This window comes from Acinonyx jubatus, chromosome A1 (genome assembly GCF_027475565.1).
Source record: "Acinonyx jubatus isolate Ajub_Pintada_27869175 chromosome A1, VMU_Ajub_asm_v1.0, whole genome shotgun sequence".
NCBI lineage: Eukaryota > Metazoa > Chordata > Mammalia > Carnivora > Felidae > Acinonyx > Acinonyx jubatus.
In genome coordinates this window covers 167,406,717-167,422,613 of record NC_069380.1, presented here as the reverse complement: position 1 = coordinate 167,422,613, position 15,897 = coordinate 167,406,717, and the positions used below count along the sequence as shown (strand labels likewise).

Sequence of the window (15,897 nt, the reverse complement as noted above, 5' to 3'; positions counted from 1 at the left end):
CAGAGTAGCAGAAAAGAGAGGAGAGGGAAGAACTCTGGAGAACAATCCTGAAGATGAACAGAGATGAGAAGCCGGCAAAAGAGACTGATAAGAAAAAGTCAGAACTCTCAGAGGACCAAGAGCATCTGTCAAAACTCAAAGAACTGCCCACGTATTTTTGCATTTCACATATGTAATTTACCTCTAAAAATTGTAAAGAAATCCTGAATCCTATTTAGTATTTTTGGGTTTTTTGTGGTGGTATGGGTTTAACAAATTCTGGAGCTGCTTTTCATGCATTCTGAGATTGAGCAAATTGAGACAAGGGAGCCAAGTTTCACACTGTTAAGAAAAGCAACTACAGAATATGTAAATGTGGGAGAGCAGGATGTACTTTGTGATCCTGAACTGAAACATGAGGTATCAGTACTAACTTATGGCTTTATAACACACACATGTGTGCGAGCCTGCACAAGAGGGCAAACATGACCTCTTTATAAAAGTTTGGATTTGTTTTATGCTACACTTTTACCTCAATTTGCTCCTTAACTCCTCCTAAAAAAATATGTGCTGTACCAAGGAAAACCTAGCACAGTACTGGCATCCTTTATAGGTCTCTGCCTAGCTCTTACCTCCTTTCATGAAAAAGATTTTGTGCTATTAAAGTAAGATTAAGATTGTCAAAATATATAAAAGTAAAAACTGTTAGGAAAAATAACAAGAAAGCATCATTGAAAAGAATAAGTACACCACTCAATTTCTGGCAAACCTAACAGACTTAAAAATTAGAACCTGAGTAATATGAATAATATAATTAATAAAACTGGATTATTTCAAGTACATTTAGTATTAAAACATAGGACAAGTCAGGGAACAATTATAAAAATGGGTATTTTGGGCAAAAGACAATCTGAAAAACTCAAACTTAAAAAAAAGTTTCTAATGATCATATTAGTTAGTGTAATAAAGTTCATAAAAGCAGAAATTAACAACAAAAACCTAAACAATTTAAAAAAGCATTCCATGGCCAAATATAAAAATAAAGTATCCAAAATAACATGTTGTTCCAAACTGTTTAGAAAACAAAACAGAACATGAATTTACAAGATGCAGCCAAAGCCCACCAGAAGAAACTTCATATTCTCAAATGTATTCATTATCTAAATTTAAGAGCTAAAACCACAAAATTTCTAAGAAAAAACCCACAGAGTTCATGATCGTGGGTTAGATAATGACTTCTTGGTTATGACATCAAAACACAAGTGACAAAAGAAAAAATAAACTGGACTTCATCAAAATCAAAACTTTTGTGCATCAAAGGACACCTTCATGGGGCACCTGGGTGGCTCAGTCGGTTAAGCAACTGACTTCAGCTCAGGTCATGATCACACGGTTCGTGAGTTTGCGCCTTGTGTTGGGCTCTGTATGGACAGCTCAGAGCCTGGACCTGCTTCAGATTCTGTGTCTCCCTCTCTCTCTGTGCATCCCCCCCCCCCCACACACACACACTCACACTCTGTTTCCCTCTCTCTCTCTCTCTCTCTCTCAAAAATAAATAAATATTTTACAAATATTAAGAAAAATTAAAAAAAAAAGGACACCTTCAAGAAACTGCAAACCCACAGAATGAAAAAAAAAATATTTATAAATCATTGTCTGACAAGAAACTTGTATGAAGAATATATAATGAACACTTACAAGTCAACATAAAAAGACAAAGAACCCAATTGTAAAAATAGCAAACAATTTGAATAGACAATTTTCCAAACAAGATATACAAACAGCCAATACACACGTGAAAAAATGGTTAACATCATAGTCTTTAGGGAAATGCAAATCAAAGCCATAATGAGGTACCATTTCACACTCACTAGCATGGCTAAAATAAAAAAGACAGTAACAAATGCTGCTGCAGATGTGGAGAAATTAGAACCCTCCTACACTGCTGGTGAGAACTTAGAAGGGTGCAGTCATTTTGGAAACAATTAGGCAGCTCCTCAAGATGCTTAACACAGCACGCTGCCCAATGACCCAGCACTTCCATTCCTAGGTATGTACCCCAAAGAAATGAAAACGTATGTCCTCACAAAAACTTACACAAGTGTGTATAGCAGCATTACTCACAGCAGCCAAAGGGGGAATAATCTAAATGTCCATCAACTGAAAAATGGAGAAACAAATGTGGTATTTCCAAACAACACACTATTCAGCTAAAACCCCTGCCACCCCCATTCATTCTTTATTTCTATTTTGGAAGAATTCAAACTTGAGAAAAGGTGTAGGAATCATATGAAGAACTAATATAAAACTAAAACCCCAGTGGGATATTATTAGAAAAAAACTACTCTAAAATTAATAAGAATAATACATAAAATAATAGATTACAAAGTAGATGACTGTAAAAGTGACCATATTACATTTATGTAACTTAGCTTATGATCAAATAAACATCGTAAATTGATGAGGGATAAAAAATACTGGGAAAACTGGTTATTTAAAAAAAAAAAATAAAGCCTCATCTCATGTTCCCCCAAATTAACTGCCCAAAGTTGTCCAAATGAAGGAGAAAGACATTAATACATACCTAGATTTTTTTCCAGCCACTGATGTCCTTCAATTAGTTGGTCAATTAAGGCAAAATAATGTGGAGCAGCTTCATCAGGCATAACCCAGCCACCTGTCACAATTTCAAACTGACCATTTTGTAGCAAACTGGAGAGAAAGTAATATAGGAGTTTACAATAACACACAAGAGAAGTTCAAATAAAAGATTTAAAACAGCATAAACATTAGGGACAGCCCTTAAGTGTAACCAGTATTTATATTAGTTACTAAAAAAAGTTTTTTAAACCAGGGAATAAATTTCAAATTTGTGACCCTGGTGATAAAACCTTCTTAGTAAAGTGTCTGTGGTGACACTCCCCCCCACCACTACCACCCCAGGCAAAGCCACTGTAGGTCACTTTGGGAGTTCCTTTTCAGAAAGTTATAATCTCCCAGACAACTTCAAAGATCCTGATGGAAACACATCTGACTTATTTCTGAATCTTGCAAAGCACCTAGCAAAGCACTTTACTTGTGGTATATGCCGAATGAGGGTTTATTGAAGGACTGTCATTTTAAGCACTACATTTGTTTCAATACACCTATATTGAAAAAAATCAATATTTATTTTAGTCTTTCTGACACTGGTAAGTTAATCATGCAAACTACACAAAAGTAATAATAATAAAGGTAAAACTAGTAAATATCACATGCTTCTGGGAATACAGAAAACATTATTAAGCACTTTGCTCCAAATTCAGCTAAAATGTTATCTGTACAGTTTAATTTACATTATTGAGTGAAAAGCTCTAACATTACCATTATCTGTCCATTGGGTACTCCTTTGCCATAATGCCATACAAGGTAACTAGATTCCCAGCCCTAGAGCAACTGAATTGTTACAAGATGATAGCTTCCTCCAAGGAAAAAAATGATACATGACTAAAAATTTGAAGAAGTACCTGAAGAAGTACACAAGTCAAGAATTTAAGCAAACACCTTAAATGTCACAGACTTGTCAGTCTGCAGCACGATGGTTTGAAAAATAGTGTAAAATTTCAGAAAAAAGCAGCAGCTTTAATAAGGATACACATCACTGGATACCTACCACTAACAGTCAAGTATCAAGCCAAATTTAGTTGAAGCAGACCAGGCATAAAAGATTAACATTTTCATATAAAGCCTGTAACAGAATCCACAGCATTAACACAACATCTGATTTATTCAAACATATGCATAATCGTATAATCAGTGATAGAGTGGATAATGGACACACTTTTTAAAACGGAATGAATGGGGGCGCCTTGGTGGCTCAGTCGATTAAGTGTCCAACTACAGCTCAGGCGGTGATCTCACAGCTCATGAATTCAAGCCCCACATCAGGCTCTCTGCTGTCAGTAAGGAGCCTGCTTCAGATCCTCTGTCTCCCTCTCTCTCTGCACCTCCCCACTCATGCTGTCAAAAATAAGTATTTTTTAAAAATACTAAAATAATTAGAATGAATGAATAATTCCTTGCATAAAGGTTAATCTGTATTGCCATGGGAATCACCAACTAACAATTCACATAAGAGTGTCTAAAAAAACCCAAATGTCCAGTGAAACCTCGGATTCTCATAGGCCCAAATCAAGAACTTATGGTACAGAAGCTGGAAATTAAAAAAAAAAAAATGCATTTCTTTATGAATACAACTAAATCCAAGGCTCTTCTGACCTGCTTTTACTGTCAAACTACTTCCAGTCAGTTCTCTTTCTTATCTTCCTGGCGACTGCCCGATTTAGCCACACTCTGGAGGCTCTGGCCCAGGCCCAGGCTCTTACATCTTATGGCCAGTACTTGGAAGCCTGAGATGTCTGGACAGATTTGGGATTTAATCTCTGGCCATCAAATATAGAAGTGTGACTCCTTATCTCAGTATTCCAGTAAACAGATCTTTTGGAAAATTTCAGAAATAAATTGGCCAAACAAAGTCTTTGCTGCTTCTGAACAGAGAAGAGAAATTACAGATTAAAAAAACTAAAAGTTAAAATGAAAAAAAAAAATCACTCCAATGATGGAATTTTTCATCTATATCAGTTTTATTTTGCTATGTAATTGCTGTCCCATAGGCATGAATGGGCTCCAAGAAACAGCAAACTGAGCAAAGAATCACACCTACTATATACAGCAAGTAGTTTCTCAGGTCTCTTTGTAACAATCTATCTCTTTCCCCTCCCCATGATGCCCAGATGCTACTATGATCATGTATTAATCAGGTATGAAAGGTAACACAACGGTTACTTTTTTTTTTAAAATGTTTATTTTTGAGAGAGAGACACAGAGCATGAGCAGGGGAGGGGCAGAGAGAGGAGGAGACACAGAATTCCAAGCAGGCTCCAAGCTCTCAGCAGTCAGCACAGAGCCTGATGTGGGGCTTGAACCCACGAACCATGAGATCATGACCTGAGCCAAGTCAGACACTTAACCGACTGAGCCTCCCAGGCGCCCCTGAACACAATGGTTACCTTAAAGACTGTCTTGTCACTTCATTCTGGGAAGGCATGGAAAGCCTCCCATGCATTAAAATGTTTTCCAGAATATTCTCACCTACTTATTTTCTTCTCTCCTATTTTTCCCAACCTGACTGGTCCCAGTGGTCCTCATGTCTCTGTTCAAATAAAACCTACCCAAAGAAGTCAGCCTGAGCACCTAACCTAAAAATACTCCCACCATACCACCACACTCCATCACACACCAGAATTACCTTGTTCACTTCCATGTCTTCTCTCTCTCCCTCCTCAGCCCCACCCACCATCAGAACACAACATAGGCTCCCAGAGAGCATGAACCAGGATATGCTGTTTTGTTCACTTTTCCACGCCCAGCCCTGAGAAGCATGTTTGGCACATAAATAGGCACTCTGATAGTTATGAGATGTAAGAGGGATGTGTAACGAGATTCTCAGCTCAGCTTTTTACAGAAAGCTTTACATTAGATGAAGCTCAGAGACATACACAAAATAAACTGGTCAGCTCAGGGCCAGGTGGAAAGGAGTCTCGGAATAATCTAGGTATGAGGTGGTACGACCTAGAATACGAAAGTGGTAGGAAATATGGAAGAGGAGAGAGACAGGAGGTGTTTTCATGAAAAATCAGTGGGAATTAGGAAATCAGGGGTGATAGAAGAAAGGATTACAGCCCACATGGCTTGGGACTGTTAATTCCTGGTGTCTGATGGTGGGGCAGTGTTAAACACACAGTGCAGTTGAGAAGAGAGGTCACTTTGTGATCATAAATGTAAATTTGGATAAGGCTGTTTGATATGACAATGAGACATCTAAAAGGAGCTAACTGTAAAAGAAAAGTTAAGAAAAAGAGGCCGATATAAAAATGAGGGGATTAAAACAAAGAGGAAACAGAGAAGGATAGGAAGTCAGGAGAAAACAATCAAAAGGAGAGTCAAGGACCAAACAGAAGGGGGAAAAAAAATAGAGGCAATAAGAAATGTTAAAGATAAAAAGAATCTGAAACATTCTAGAAAACAGTGATGAAGTAAAACCTGCCATTCTACTTGATAAAAGCCATTTTTATAGTTAAAAAGCTATCATGTAACTGTGGCTTACTCAAAAATAGACACTTCGGTGGGTCAGACTATAAAGCTATGAAATCTATTTTTACAGTATTTATACCATTGGGATGACTGTGGCTCAGTCAGTTAAGCGTCCCATTCTTGACTTTGGCGCAGGTCATGATCTCACGATTCAGTTTGTGAGATCAAGCTCCGCGTCAGGCTCTGTGCTGAGTGTGCAGCCTGCTTGGGATCTTCTCTCTCCCTCCACCTCTCCCCTGCTCATACCCGCACTCTCTCTCACTCTCAAAATAAATAAACATTAAAAAAATAAAATATTTATACTATTAAAATAGCAGATTAAATAAGTGGAAAAGAATGGGACATAGTTTTATTTATAAAAACTTCAATCTTGTGGCTAGAACCCACAAACCAAGAGATCATGACCTGAGCCAAAACCAAGAGTCGATGCTTAACCAACTGAGCCACACAGCCTCCCCCGCCCCAAAATGTATATAAGCAATAACAGGAAAATAACAGGAAAGCTATGTTAGCCTACAAAAAAGTGCCATAGTTAAAACTGCCACTGTTAGCAACATAATGAAAATAAAATTAAGATGGACCGCAACTGTACATTTGAGACTTTAATAATTTTTTTAATCACGTAACAGGAAATACCTATAACTACAGAAAAAGTTACTTAGAAAAAATACAGGTGCTTCCAATTTCCATGTACTCCATATTCAACAAGCATCACCTGAGCTATTTCTCTGCACTAGGAGAATACAAAATCAAAAAGACATGCTCCCTCCATAGGATCTATTGCTTAGTTTCTGCCAAGAAACTGGCTTTTGGCAAGTTTTTTACGTGTACAATTTTTCCTCATATTTCCTAATAAACATGAGATATAGAAGCAAAAGTGAAAAGACAGGAAAAGGGAAGGAAAGAAAATATATACGCATAGCAAATCTAGGAAACCAGGCACTAACTTTCAAAATTAACTTTCAAAATCAAAACACTCCTGTTTCACTCTTTTAAATGGCTGACTTGTAACTACTGGTAACGGCATCACACATTTCTATGTTTCTACCATTTCATTGCTTGGGAATTTGGTATAAAAAGCTTAACTAAATAACTGATCAAAATTAGGCTCACTTTGCCTAAGATGTAGAATTTACACTTAAGAATGTACTTGCCAAGCACATGAAGCTGCAAATCATTTTCTCTGAGTGTCACTTTTTCCCTATGTAGACTCATCACACATTTGGAATTTGGTCACACACAGAAGGATAGACTCAAAGAGCTTTTTTCCCTAATGGGGAGATTGTTACAGATAACTTAGTAGTAAAAAATGCATCATTTAGCAAGCTTCAAAGAATCACAAATTAATTTCACATGAGAAAACGAGTTGAATTTGTCATCATACATCTGGGGAAATATGAAATAATACAAGATGATGTACAGGGATTCATTCTTAAATAAAAATTTAGTTAACTGGAAAATTCAAAAAGATGGAGGCTCCCGATGAATCAATTAATACCCTAAAAACATTTGCTTATCATCTGCTTGATTCATATGCCTTTCATGGGAAGTACCTAATAAGAAAAGTAAAATCTGTTTTAAGATTCCTCATATAGGAATAATTGGGGAAATTCATCATATACTTGTCAATATTGTTGATGCCTGTCTTTAAAGATTTAGTACACAAGGCACAAATGGCAAATGAGTTATCTCCCATCATTTCTTCCTCACTTCATTCCAGCCATACTCCTTCTTTTAGTTCACTGTCCGTGCAATCTTTCTTCCTGGAATAACACTACCTCCCCCCAAAAACCATCTACCTCACTGGCTCTTACAGATCCACTGGGAGCCCGTCATAGCCACCATATCCCATCCCACCTAAATTGTTATCTTTTCATGAAAACCCTAAAATTTCTTTCATAGCATTTATCACAAAATCTAATTACACACTGTCTGTTTACTGTCTTTCTCCCTCAACAGACTGTAGGCTCCATGAAGGCAGGAGTCTCCTCCGGTTTGGTCAATATTTACCACTCAGGGTTCCTTTTAGAAAAGGGTATCAAGACCTCATAAGACAAGTGAACAAAGAATGTGAAGCATTTATTTCTGAAATTCTTGCCTCCCCAAACTGAAAAGAAATTTAGTCTCACTCAGAAGGGAGTGCAAATTACAACTTCAATGAGATACCACGTTTACTCATCACACTGGAAACATCAAAATGTTGTGTGTGATGTCACACTATGACATCAAGGATGTATGGACATAGGTATTGTCACATATTGCTGGCAATAACTATCAAATTTTAAAATGCATATATAGGGGCGCCTGGCACCCCTGAAGTCGGTTGAGCGTCCGACTTCAGCTCAGATCACGATCTCGCGGTCCGTGAGTTCAAGCCCCGCGTCGGGCTCTGGGCTGATGGCTCAGAGCCTGGAGCCTGCTTCCGATTCTGTGTCTCCCTCTCTCTCTGCCCCTTCCCCGTTCATGCTCTGTCTCTCTCTGTCTCAAAAATAAATAAACGTTAAAAAAAATTTTTTTTAGATGCATATATACCTCTGTACATATTCGTTAAAAAAGTCAGGAAGTATTTTAAAGTATAAAAATAAACAAAAGCATTATGTACACTACATATGAAGACACATTCCATGCATTCACAAAAGACCAGAAATAAAACTACATGGGCATCCATTGCAAAGAGTTAAATAAATTGAGGTCCACTGATAATATAGATTTTTATACCATCTTTAAGAAAGGGGCTCTTCAGAAGCACCTAGGTGGCTCAGTCAGGTAAGCATCTGACTTTATCTCAGGTCATGATCTCACAGTTCATGAGTTTAAGCTCCACATTGGGCTCTGTGCTGACAGCTCAGAGCCTGGATCCTGCTTCGGATTCTGTGTCTCCCTCTCTCTCTCTGCTTCTCCCCCAGTCACATTCTGTCTCTCTCTCTCAGAAATAAACAAACATTAAGAAAAAATTTTAATAAATAAACAAACATAAAAAAAGAGGGGGGAGGGTGGGCTCTTCTTTCCTGGAAGGTTCTCCAACATATTAAGGTTAAAAAGCATGGTACATACACAAAAAGAAACTCAAAATGGATGAAAGACCTAAATATGAGACAGGAAATCATCAAAATCCTACAGAAGAAAGCAGGCAACCTCTTTGACCTCAACCGCAGCAATTTCTTACTCGACACATCTCCAAAGGCAAGAGAATTAAAAGCAAAAGTGAACTACTGGGGCCTCATCAAGATAAAAAGTTTCTGCACTGCAAAGGAAACAAACAACAAAACTGAAAGGCAACCAACAGAATGGGAAAAGATATTTGCAAATGACATACCGGATAAAGGGCTAATATCCAAAATCTATAAGGAACTTACCAAACTCAACACCCAAAAAACAAATAACCCAGTGAAGAAATGCGCAGAAAACATAAAAAGACATTTTTCCAAAGATGACATCCAGATGGCCAACAGATACATAAAAAGATGCTCAATATCACTCATCATTAGGGAAATATAAATCAAAGCCAAACTGAGATACCACCTCATACCAGTCAGAACAGTTAAAATGAACAAATCAGGGGACTCTAGATGCTGGCGAGGATGTGGAGAAATGGGAACCCTCTTGCACTGTAGGTGGAAATACAAACTGATGCAGCTACTCTGGAAAACAGTGTGGAGGTTCCTCAAAAAATTAAAAATAGATCTACCCTATGACCCAGCAATAGCACTGCTAGGAATTTACCCAAGGGGGATACAGGAGTGCTGATGCACAGGGGCACTTGTACCCCAATGTTTACAGCAGCACTTTCAACAATAGCCAAATTATGGAAAGAGCCTAAATGTCCATCAACTGATGAATGAATAAAGATGTGGTTTATGCATAAAATGGAATACTACTTGGCAATGAGAAAGAATGAAATCATGCCATTTGCACCAGTGTGGACGGAACTGGAAGGTATCATTATGCTAAGTGAAATAAGTCAGAGAAGAACAGATATCATATGTTTTCACTCATATGTGGATCTTGAGAAACTCAACAGAAGACCATCAGGAAAGAGGAAGGGGAAAATAGTTACAAACAGAGAGGGAGGGAGGCAAACCACAAGAGACTCGTAAGTACAGAGAACAAACTGAGGGTGGATGCAGGGCGGGGGAGAGGGAAAATGGGTGCTGGGCATTGAGGAGGGCACTTGCTGAGATAAGCACCAGGTGTTGTTTGTAAGCCAATCTGACAATAAATTATATTCATAAAAATTTTTTTAAAAAAGCATGGTACAATACACATTAGTATGGAAATTAAAAATAGAAACAAAACAAATAAAAAAAAACCCACACCAAATAGATTCTGATGAGGATGCAAAGTAACTGGAAACCTTGTACATTACGGGTAGCAATGTAAAATGGTGCAATTGCTGTGGGAAACAACATGAGGGTCCTGCAAAAATTTAAACATCGGATTACTACATGATCCAGTAATTCCACTGCTGGATAGATACACAAAAGAATTAAAAGCAGGGACCTGAACAGATATTTGTATACCTATGCTCATAGCAGTATTATTCACAAGAGCCAAAAGGTAGAAATAACCCAGGGGTGCCTGGGTGGCTCAGTCAGTTAAGCATCTGACTCTTAGTGGCTCAGGTCATGATCTCATGGTTCCTAAGTTCCAGCCCTGCGCTGGGCTCTGTGCTATTAGTGCAGAGCCTGCTTGGGATTCACTCTATCCCTCTCTCTCTCAAAATAAGATAAACTTAAAAAAAGAAAAAAGAATAGAACAGAAAGAAACTACCCAAATGTCCTTTGATGGATGAATAGATAAACAAAATGTGGTAAATCATGCAATGAATTATCCTGATTCAGCCTTAAAAAGGAAGGGAATTCTGACACATTTCAATATGGATGAACCTTGAAGACTTTATGCTGAGTGAAGCAAAGCCAGACACAATGAGACACATACTATATGATTCCACTTATGAGGTACCTGAAGTAGGCAAACTTCTCGAAACAGAAAACAGAATGGTGGTTGCCAGGGGCTGAGGTGAAGGTGAATGGCAAGTTCTTAACAGGTACGCAGTTATAGTCTGAGATGATGAAAAAGTTCTAGAGACAGAGGAAAGTTATGGCTGCACAGCAATGTCAATGGACCTAATGCTACCAAATGGTACACATAAAATCACTAAAGTGGTAAGTTTTATGTTATGAATATTTTACCACAATTTAAAAAAAACTCCTAAAAAAATCGGTACAATGTGCACAGCATGCTGCCATTTGCATAATACACATGCATATGTCTTTGTACATATGTATATATTACATATATTTTCCTGTATATCTAGAAAATAAGTTTGTTCACAGCAGCTGTGTCCCGTGGGAAGAACTAGATGACATGGAGACAGGGGTGGTTTATCTCTTACCCTTCACTATGTACCCTGCATAAACTTGGACTTACATTAAAACATTAATGAAAAATTTTTCTAAACTATAAATGTGATACTCTGATTTCTCCTAAGCATTGAAAACTAACAGAGCCATAGCATAAGATGGTCATGAAATTTTATTTAAGAATATTTCCCATATTAGATGGCTCAATTAATCATTTCTGTAAAGTTTTAATAAGAGGATGTTCTTTATGCAAACTGGTGTAGCCACTGTGGAAAACAGTATGGAAGTTCCTGAAAAAATTAAAAATAGAACTACCCTATGACCCAGCAATTGCACGACTAAGTATTTTTACCCAAAGGATACAAAAATACTAATCCGAAGGGATACATGCACCCCGATGTTTACAGCAGCATTATCAACAATAGCCATTTATGGGAAAAGCCCAAATGTCCATAGACTGATAAGTGGATAAAGAAGAAGTGGTATAAAAAGAATGAAATCTTGCCATTTGCAACAACGTGGATAGAGCTAGAGAGTATCATTCTAAGTGAAATTAGTCAGAGAAAGACAAATAGTGTATGATTTCACTCATATGTGGAATTTAAGAAACAAAACAAATGCTCATAGAAGGAAAAAAGAGAGAGACAAACCAAGAAACAGATTCTTGGGTGTAGAGAACAAACTGATGGTTACCAGAGAGAAGATGGGTGAGGGATTGCGTTAATTAGTTGATGGGAATTAAGCACTTGTGATGAGCACTGGGTGTTGTATGTAAGTGTTGAATCACTAAATTGTACACATGAAACTAATATTACACTGTGTGTTAGCTGCTGGAATTTAAATAAAAACTTAAAAAAATGAAAAGAAAAGAGGCTATCCTTTAAATATTTCACTGTATAGTAAATATTACTTCATGTTCTCATTTTCTAAAATAAAATAAAATGTTCATTCAAAATGAATCAGAAAATACATAAGAGGTTAAGGAATAGAATTTAAAAATCTAAATATCTTGCTATAAATGCATAAGGGGTCATGGTACAGTTTTTAACCAACTTATTTTACTTAATACTATACCATGAGCAACCTATCTTTCCATGTTAATAAATAGACCTATCATTATTTTAGGGCTGCAATGTATTTTCTAAAAGACATTTATTTTTTTTTTTCCAACGTTTATTTATTTTTGGGACAGAGAGAGACAGAGCATGAACGGGGGAGGGGCAGAGAGAGAGGGAGACACAGAATCGGAAACAGGCTCCAGGCTCTGAGCCATCAGCCCAGAGCCTGACGCGGGACTCGAACTCACGGACCGCGAGATCGTGACCTGGCTGAAGTCGGACGCTTAACCGACTGCGCCACCCAGGCGCCCTAAAAGACTTTTAATTGAGACAACAACACACAATATACATGTGTTTAGTCTGATCAGCTTTGACAACTGTTTACATCCCTGTACTCACCAAAACAAGATATGGACTATTTCCATTAACTCAGAGAGTTCCTTCGTGCCTCTTTCCAATCGTTTCCTACCTCAACTGCCCCCTAAAGAGAAAGACATTCTTCTTACTTCATGATTTCCATCATAATAGATAAGCTGAGTTACTCTTACACTTCATAAAATAAAATCATACACTATTTACTCTTCTGCATCAGGCTTTTTTTTTTGCTTTATACGTTCTTTAGATTCATCCATATTACTATGCATCTCAGTAATTCATTATTTTTCATCGTTGAGGAGTATTCCATTGCACAAATATGCCACAAGTTTTTCATCTATTATCTTGTTGATGGGCATTTGAAATGTTTCCAGTTTGAAGTTACTATGAAAACTTCCCTATGAAAATGTGTGAATAAGTCTTTTTGTGAACATGTTTTCATTTCTCTTAGATAAATTCCTAGGAGGGGGCTCCTAGGCCACATGATGTATGTTTAACTCTGGAAAACTCTGGTGGCTTTCAGAGAGCAGTTGTACCATTTTACATTCCCACTGGCAATAGGGCAGTTCCAACTGCTGCACCTTCTTCGTGCTGCACCTTCTTCGTGCTGCACCTTCTTCGTCAACTCTTGGTGTTGGCAGTCTTTTTGATTTTAGCCATTCTAAAAGGTTGGGGACAGAATCTTAGAGTAGTTATAATTTGCATCTCCCTGATGATCGTACATTACCCAGCCCAAGCACACACACCTTCCTCCACACTGCTGCAGCCGCAGACACTGCGTCCAGGTGTTTGAACATGCCAAGCTCTTACTAATCCCTGGCCCATAATCACAATTCTCTTCTCATACCCTGGAATTCCTTCCCCACCCTCTGCCACCTCCTACATGCCCGGCTAATTCTAACCGCCTTTCAGGTTTCAGCTTGAATACCACCACCTGCTTCAGGAAGTCTTCCAAGATCCCCTTCACGCATCCATAGAAGGAAAACACTTGATTGTGATACTGCATTTAATTATATGTCTTCCCTGCTCTGCCCTGAAGGATGGGACCAGGTCTGTCTTACTGATCACCTATATCCCTGGAGTCTAGCACAGTAAATATTTATTGAATGAAGAGTGGAGTCAATAAGGGAAGGTTTTGGAAATAAGATAATAAAATATTGTCTCAGCTGGGTCTTGAAAAATGAGTAATACTGAGATTAACCAGTGCACAAAAGGGGAAAAAAAAAACAAACAAACAAACTCTAAGCTCAACTGACGGGCAAATTCCTAAGCAAGAAATAGCAAGAGTCTGCGGACACCCACGTGGCTCAGAAGGGCTAAGTGATGGGAGGTAAGGGTGCACAAGCAGGGAGGAATCAGCGAGCAAAAGCCAGTGTGTGCCAGACAGAGGACATACATCTGTACCTTTTGACACTGAAGCATCACTGAAGCATTTTAAAGCCAAGAAGGGACATGGACAAAATCATTTATTACAAGCGTAACTCCTGGTGAAATGGAGAACACCTGCAAGAGGCACAACTAGAAACGGGAAGACCAGGTGGAGGTTTTCAGAATAGCAGGAAACGAAGAGTAATGGGGCTGGAGCTGGGATTCAGAGCACAGAAATACTAAGGAGGCACAACTCACAAGGCTTGGGGACTGACTGGATGTAGCCTGAGGGCCAGTGGAAAGGTAGAGCACACAATGGGTCAGGGCACCGGCTCCAGGTCAAGACTGCCTGGCTCTGGTCCTCATGCCATACTTACTAGCTGGAGGACCCTAGGTGCATCCCTTAACACCTCTGCCTCAGTTTCCTCATAAGGAAACCTAAGTCATCTTAATTTATAAGAAAGCTATAGGACCAACTCAGTAAATACAGGTAAATGCTTACACCATGCCTGGTATACATTAAGCACTCAGGAAGTGTTAGCTGTTAATATTATAACTAAATAGGGAAAAAAAGAAGTTGAGGTTGGAGCTTTGGATCTGAAAGCAGCCCAAACACCCAGTAATTAACACAATAGTGTGGATGAGCCTGCAAAGTGAAGAGGAGAACAAGGGATGCCACCCCACAGGTGAGAAAAGGGACATTTAGGAAATGAGCAGAGGAAGAAACTGAGGAGATGAAAAAGGAATGCTCAGCAAAGCAGGAATAGGAACAGGAGAGAAAGAGCTCCAGGTCACAGAAGACAAAAATGGGAAGAATTTCAATGAGACTAGAGCGATCAGCGTCGCTGCTGTGAAGAGTCCTCCCAGGAGGACTGAGGAAACATCCGATGCTGGTAGTCCCTCATGGCTTTTGCCAGTATCCACCATGTAAAGAGAAGCCACCAGCTGAAGTGACTGAGGGGTGGAAGAAAAGCAAAGCGGCCTCACTGGATGTGAACGGGGATTGGACGAAGTGGGGAAGGAATACATACTTTTTCAAATACACATATGCTGCTGCTTCAACTATTAGCACTGAAGTTATTTTAGACACCGGTGAACTGCTTTGATTCCTTTGATGAAATGTTATGTATCTTTAGGCTCTAAACTCAATCCAAATCTGCAATTTACCTTGAACATCACAAGACACACTGTTAACTTCTCATTGCTCTGCAAATTTTACAGCAGCCTTTGGTCAAACACCATAAAATCTGACCTGTATAAAATGTATAATAAGTTAGCCTGTATAAGAACTTTTTCTAGAAACTGAAACCCAAAATGTACATCAATAAGTTAGGATTTATATTATTTAAGAATGTAATCTCAAACATTTCTCTGATTTCAATAAGCAAACAGAGGGTTAAGAAAAGAGAGTAGAAGGTTCACTTAAATATAGACCTAGGAAAAAAGATGTAAGAGAAGGGTAGAGAGATTAAAGATTTTGCATTCCTGGCAAAGCAATGAAACCCAGCAAGGTGATGAAGATAAAGTATCTTCATTAACTGTAACTTCCATAACAATGCACCGATGGTACCCTTCCTCCCAGCATGTATCTGAAGCCTTATTTCATACCAAAAGGTCCACAC

General features: G+C 38.4%; 1 protein-coding gene across 1 annotated transcript in view; it reads right to left on the bottom strand.

The window, feature by feature from the left end:
* The window catches only part of MAN2A1 (mannosidase alpha class 2A member 1), a 164,825-nt gene that overhangs the window by 101,591 nt on the left and 47,337 nt on the right, over window positions 1-15,897 (bottom strand). Inside the window, exon 5 of the mRNA XM_015073009.3 lies at window positions 2,564-2,691. Within this exon, the coding sequence (XP_014928495.1) occupies window positions 2,564-2,691 (128 nt within the window). The remainder of the gene's footprint in view (window positions 1-2,563; window positions 2,692-15,897) is intronic.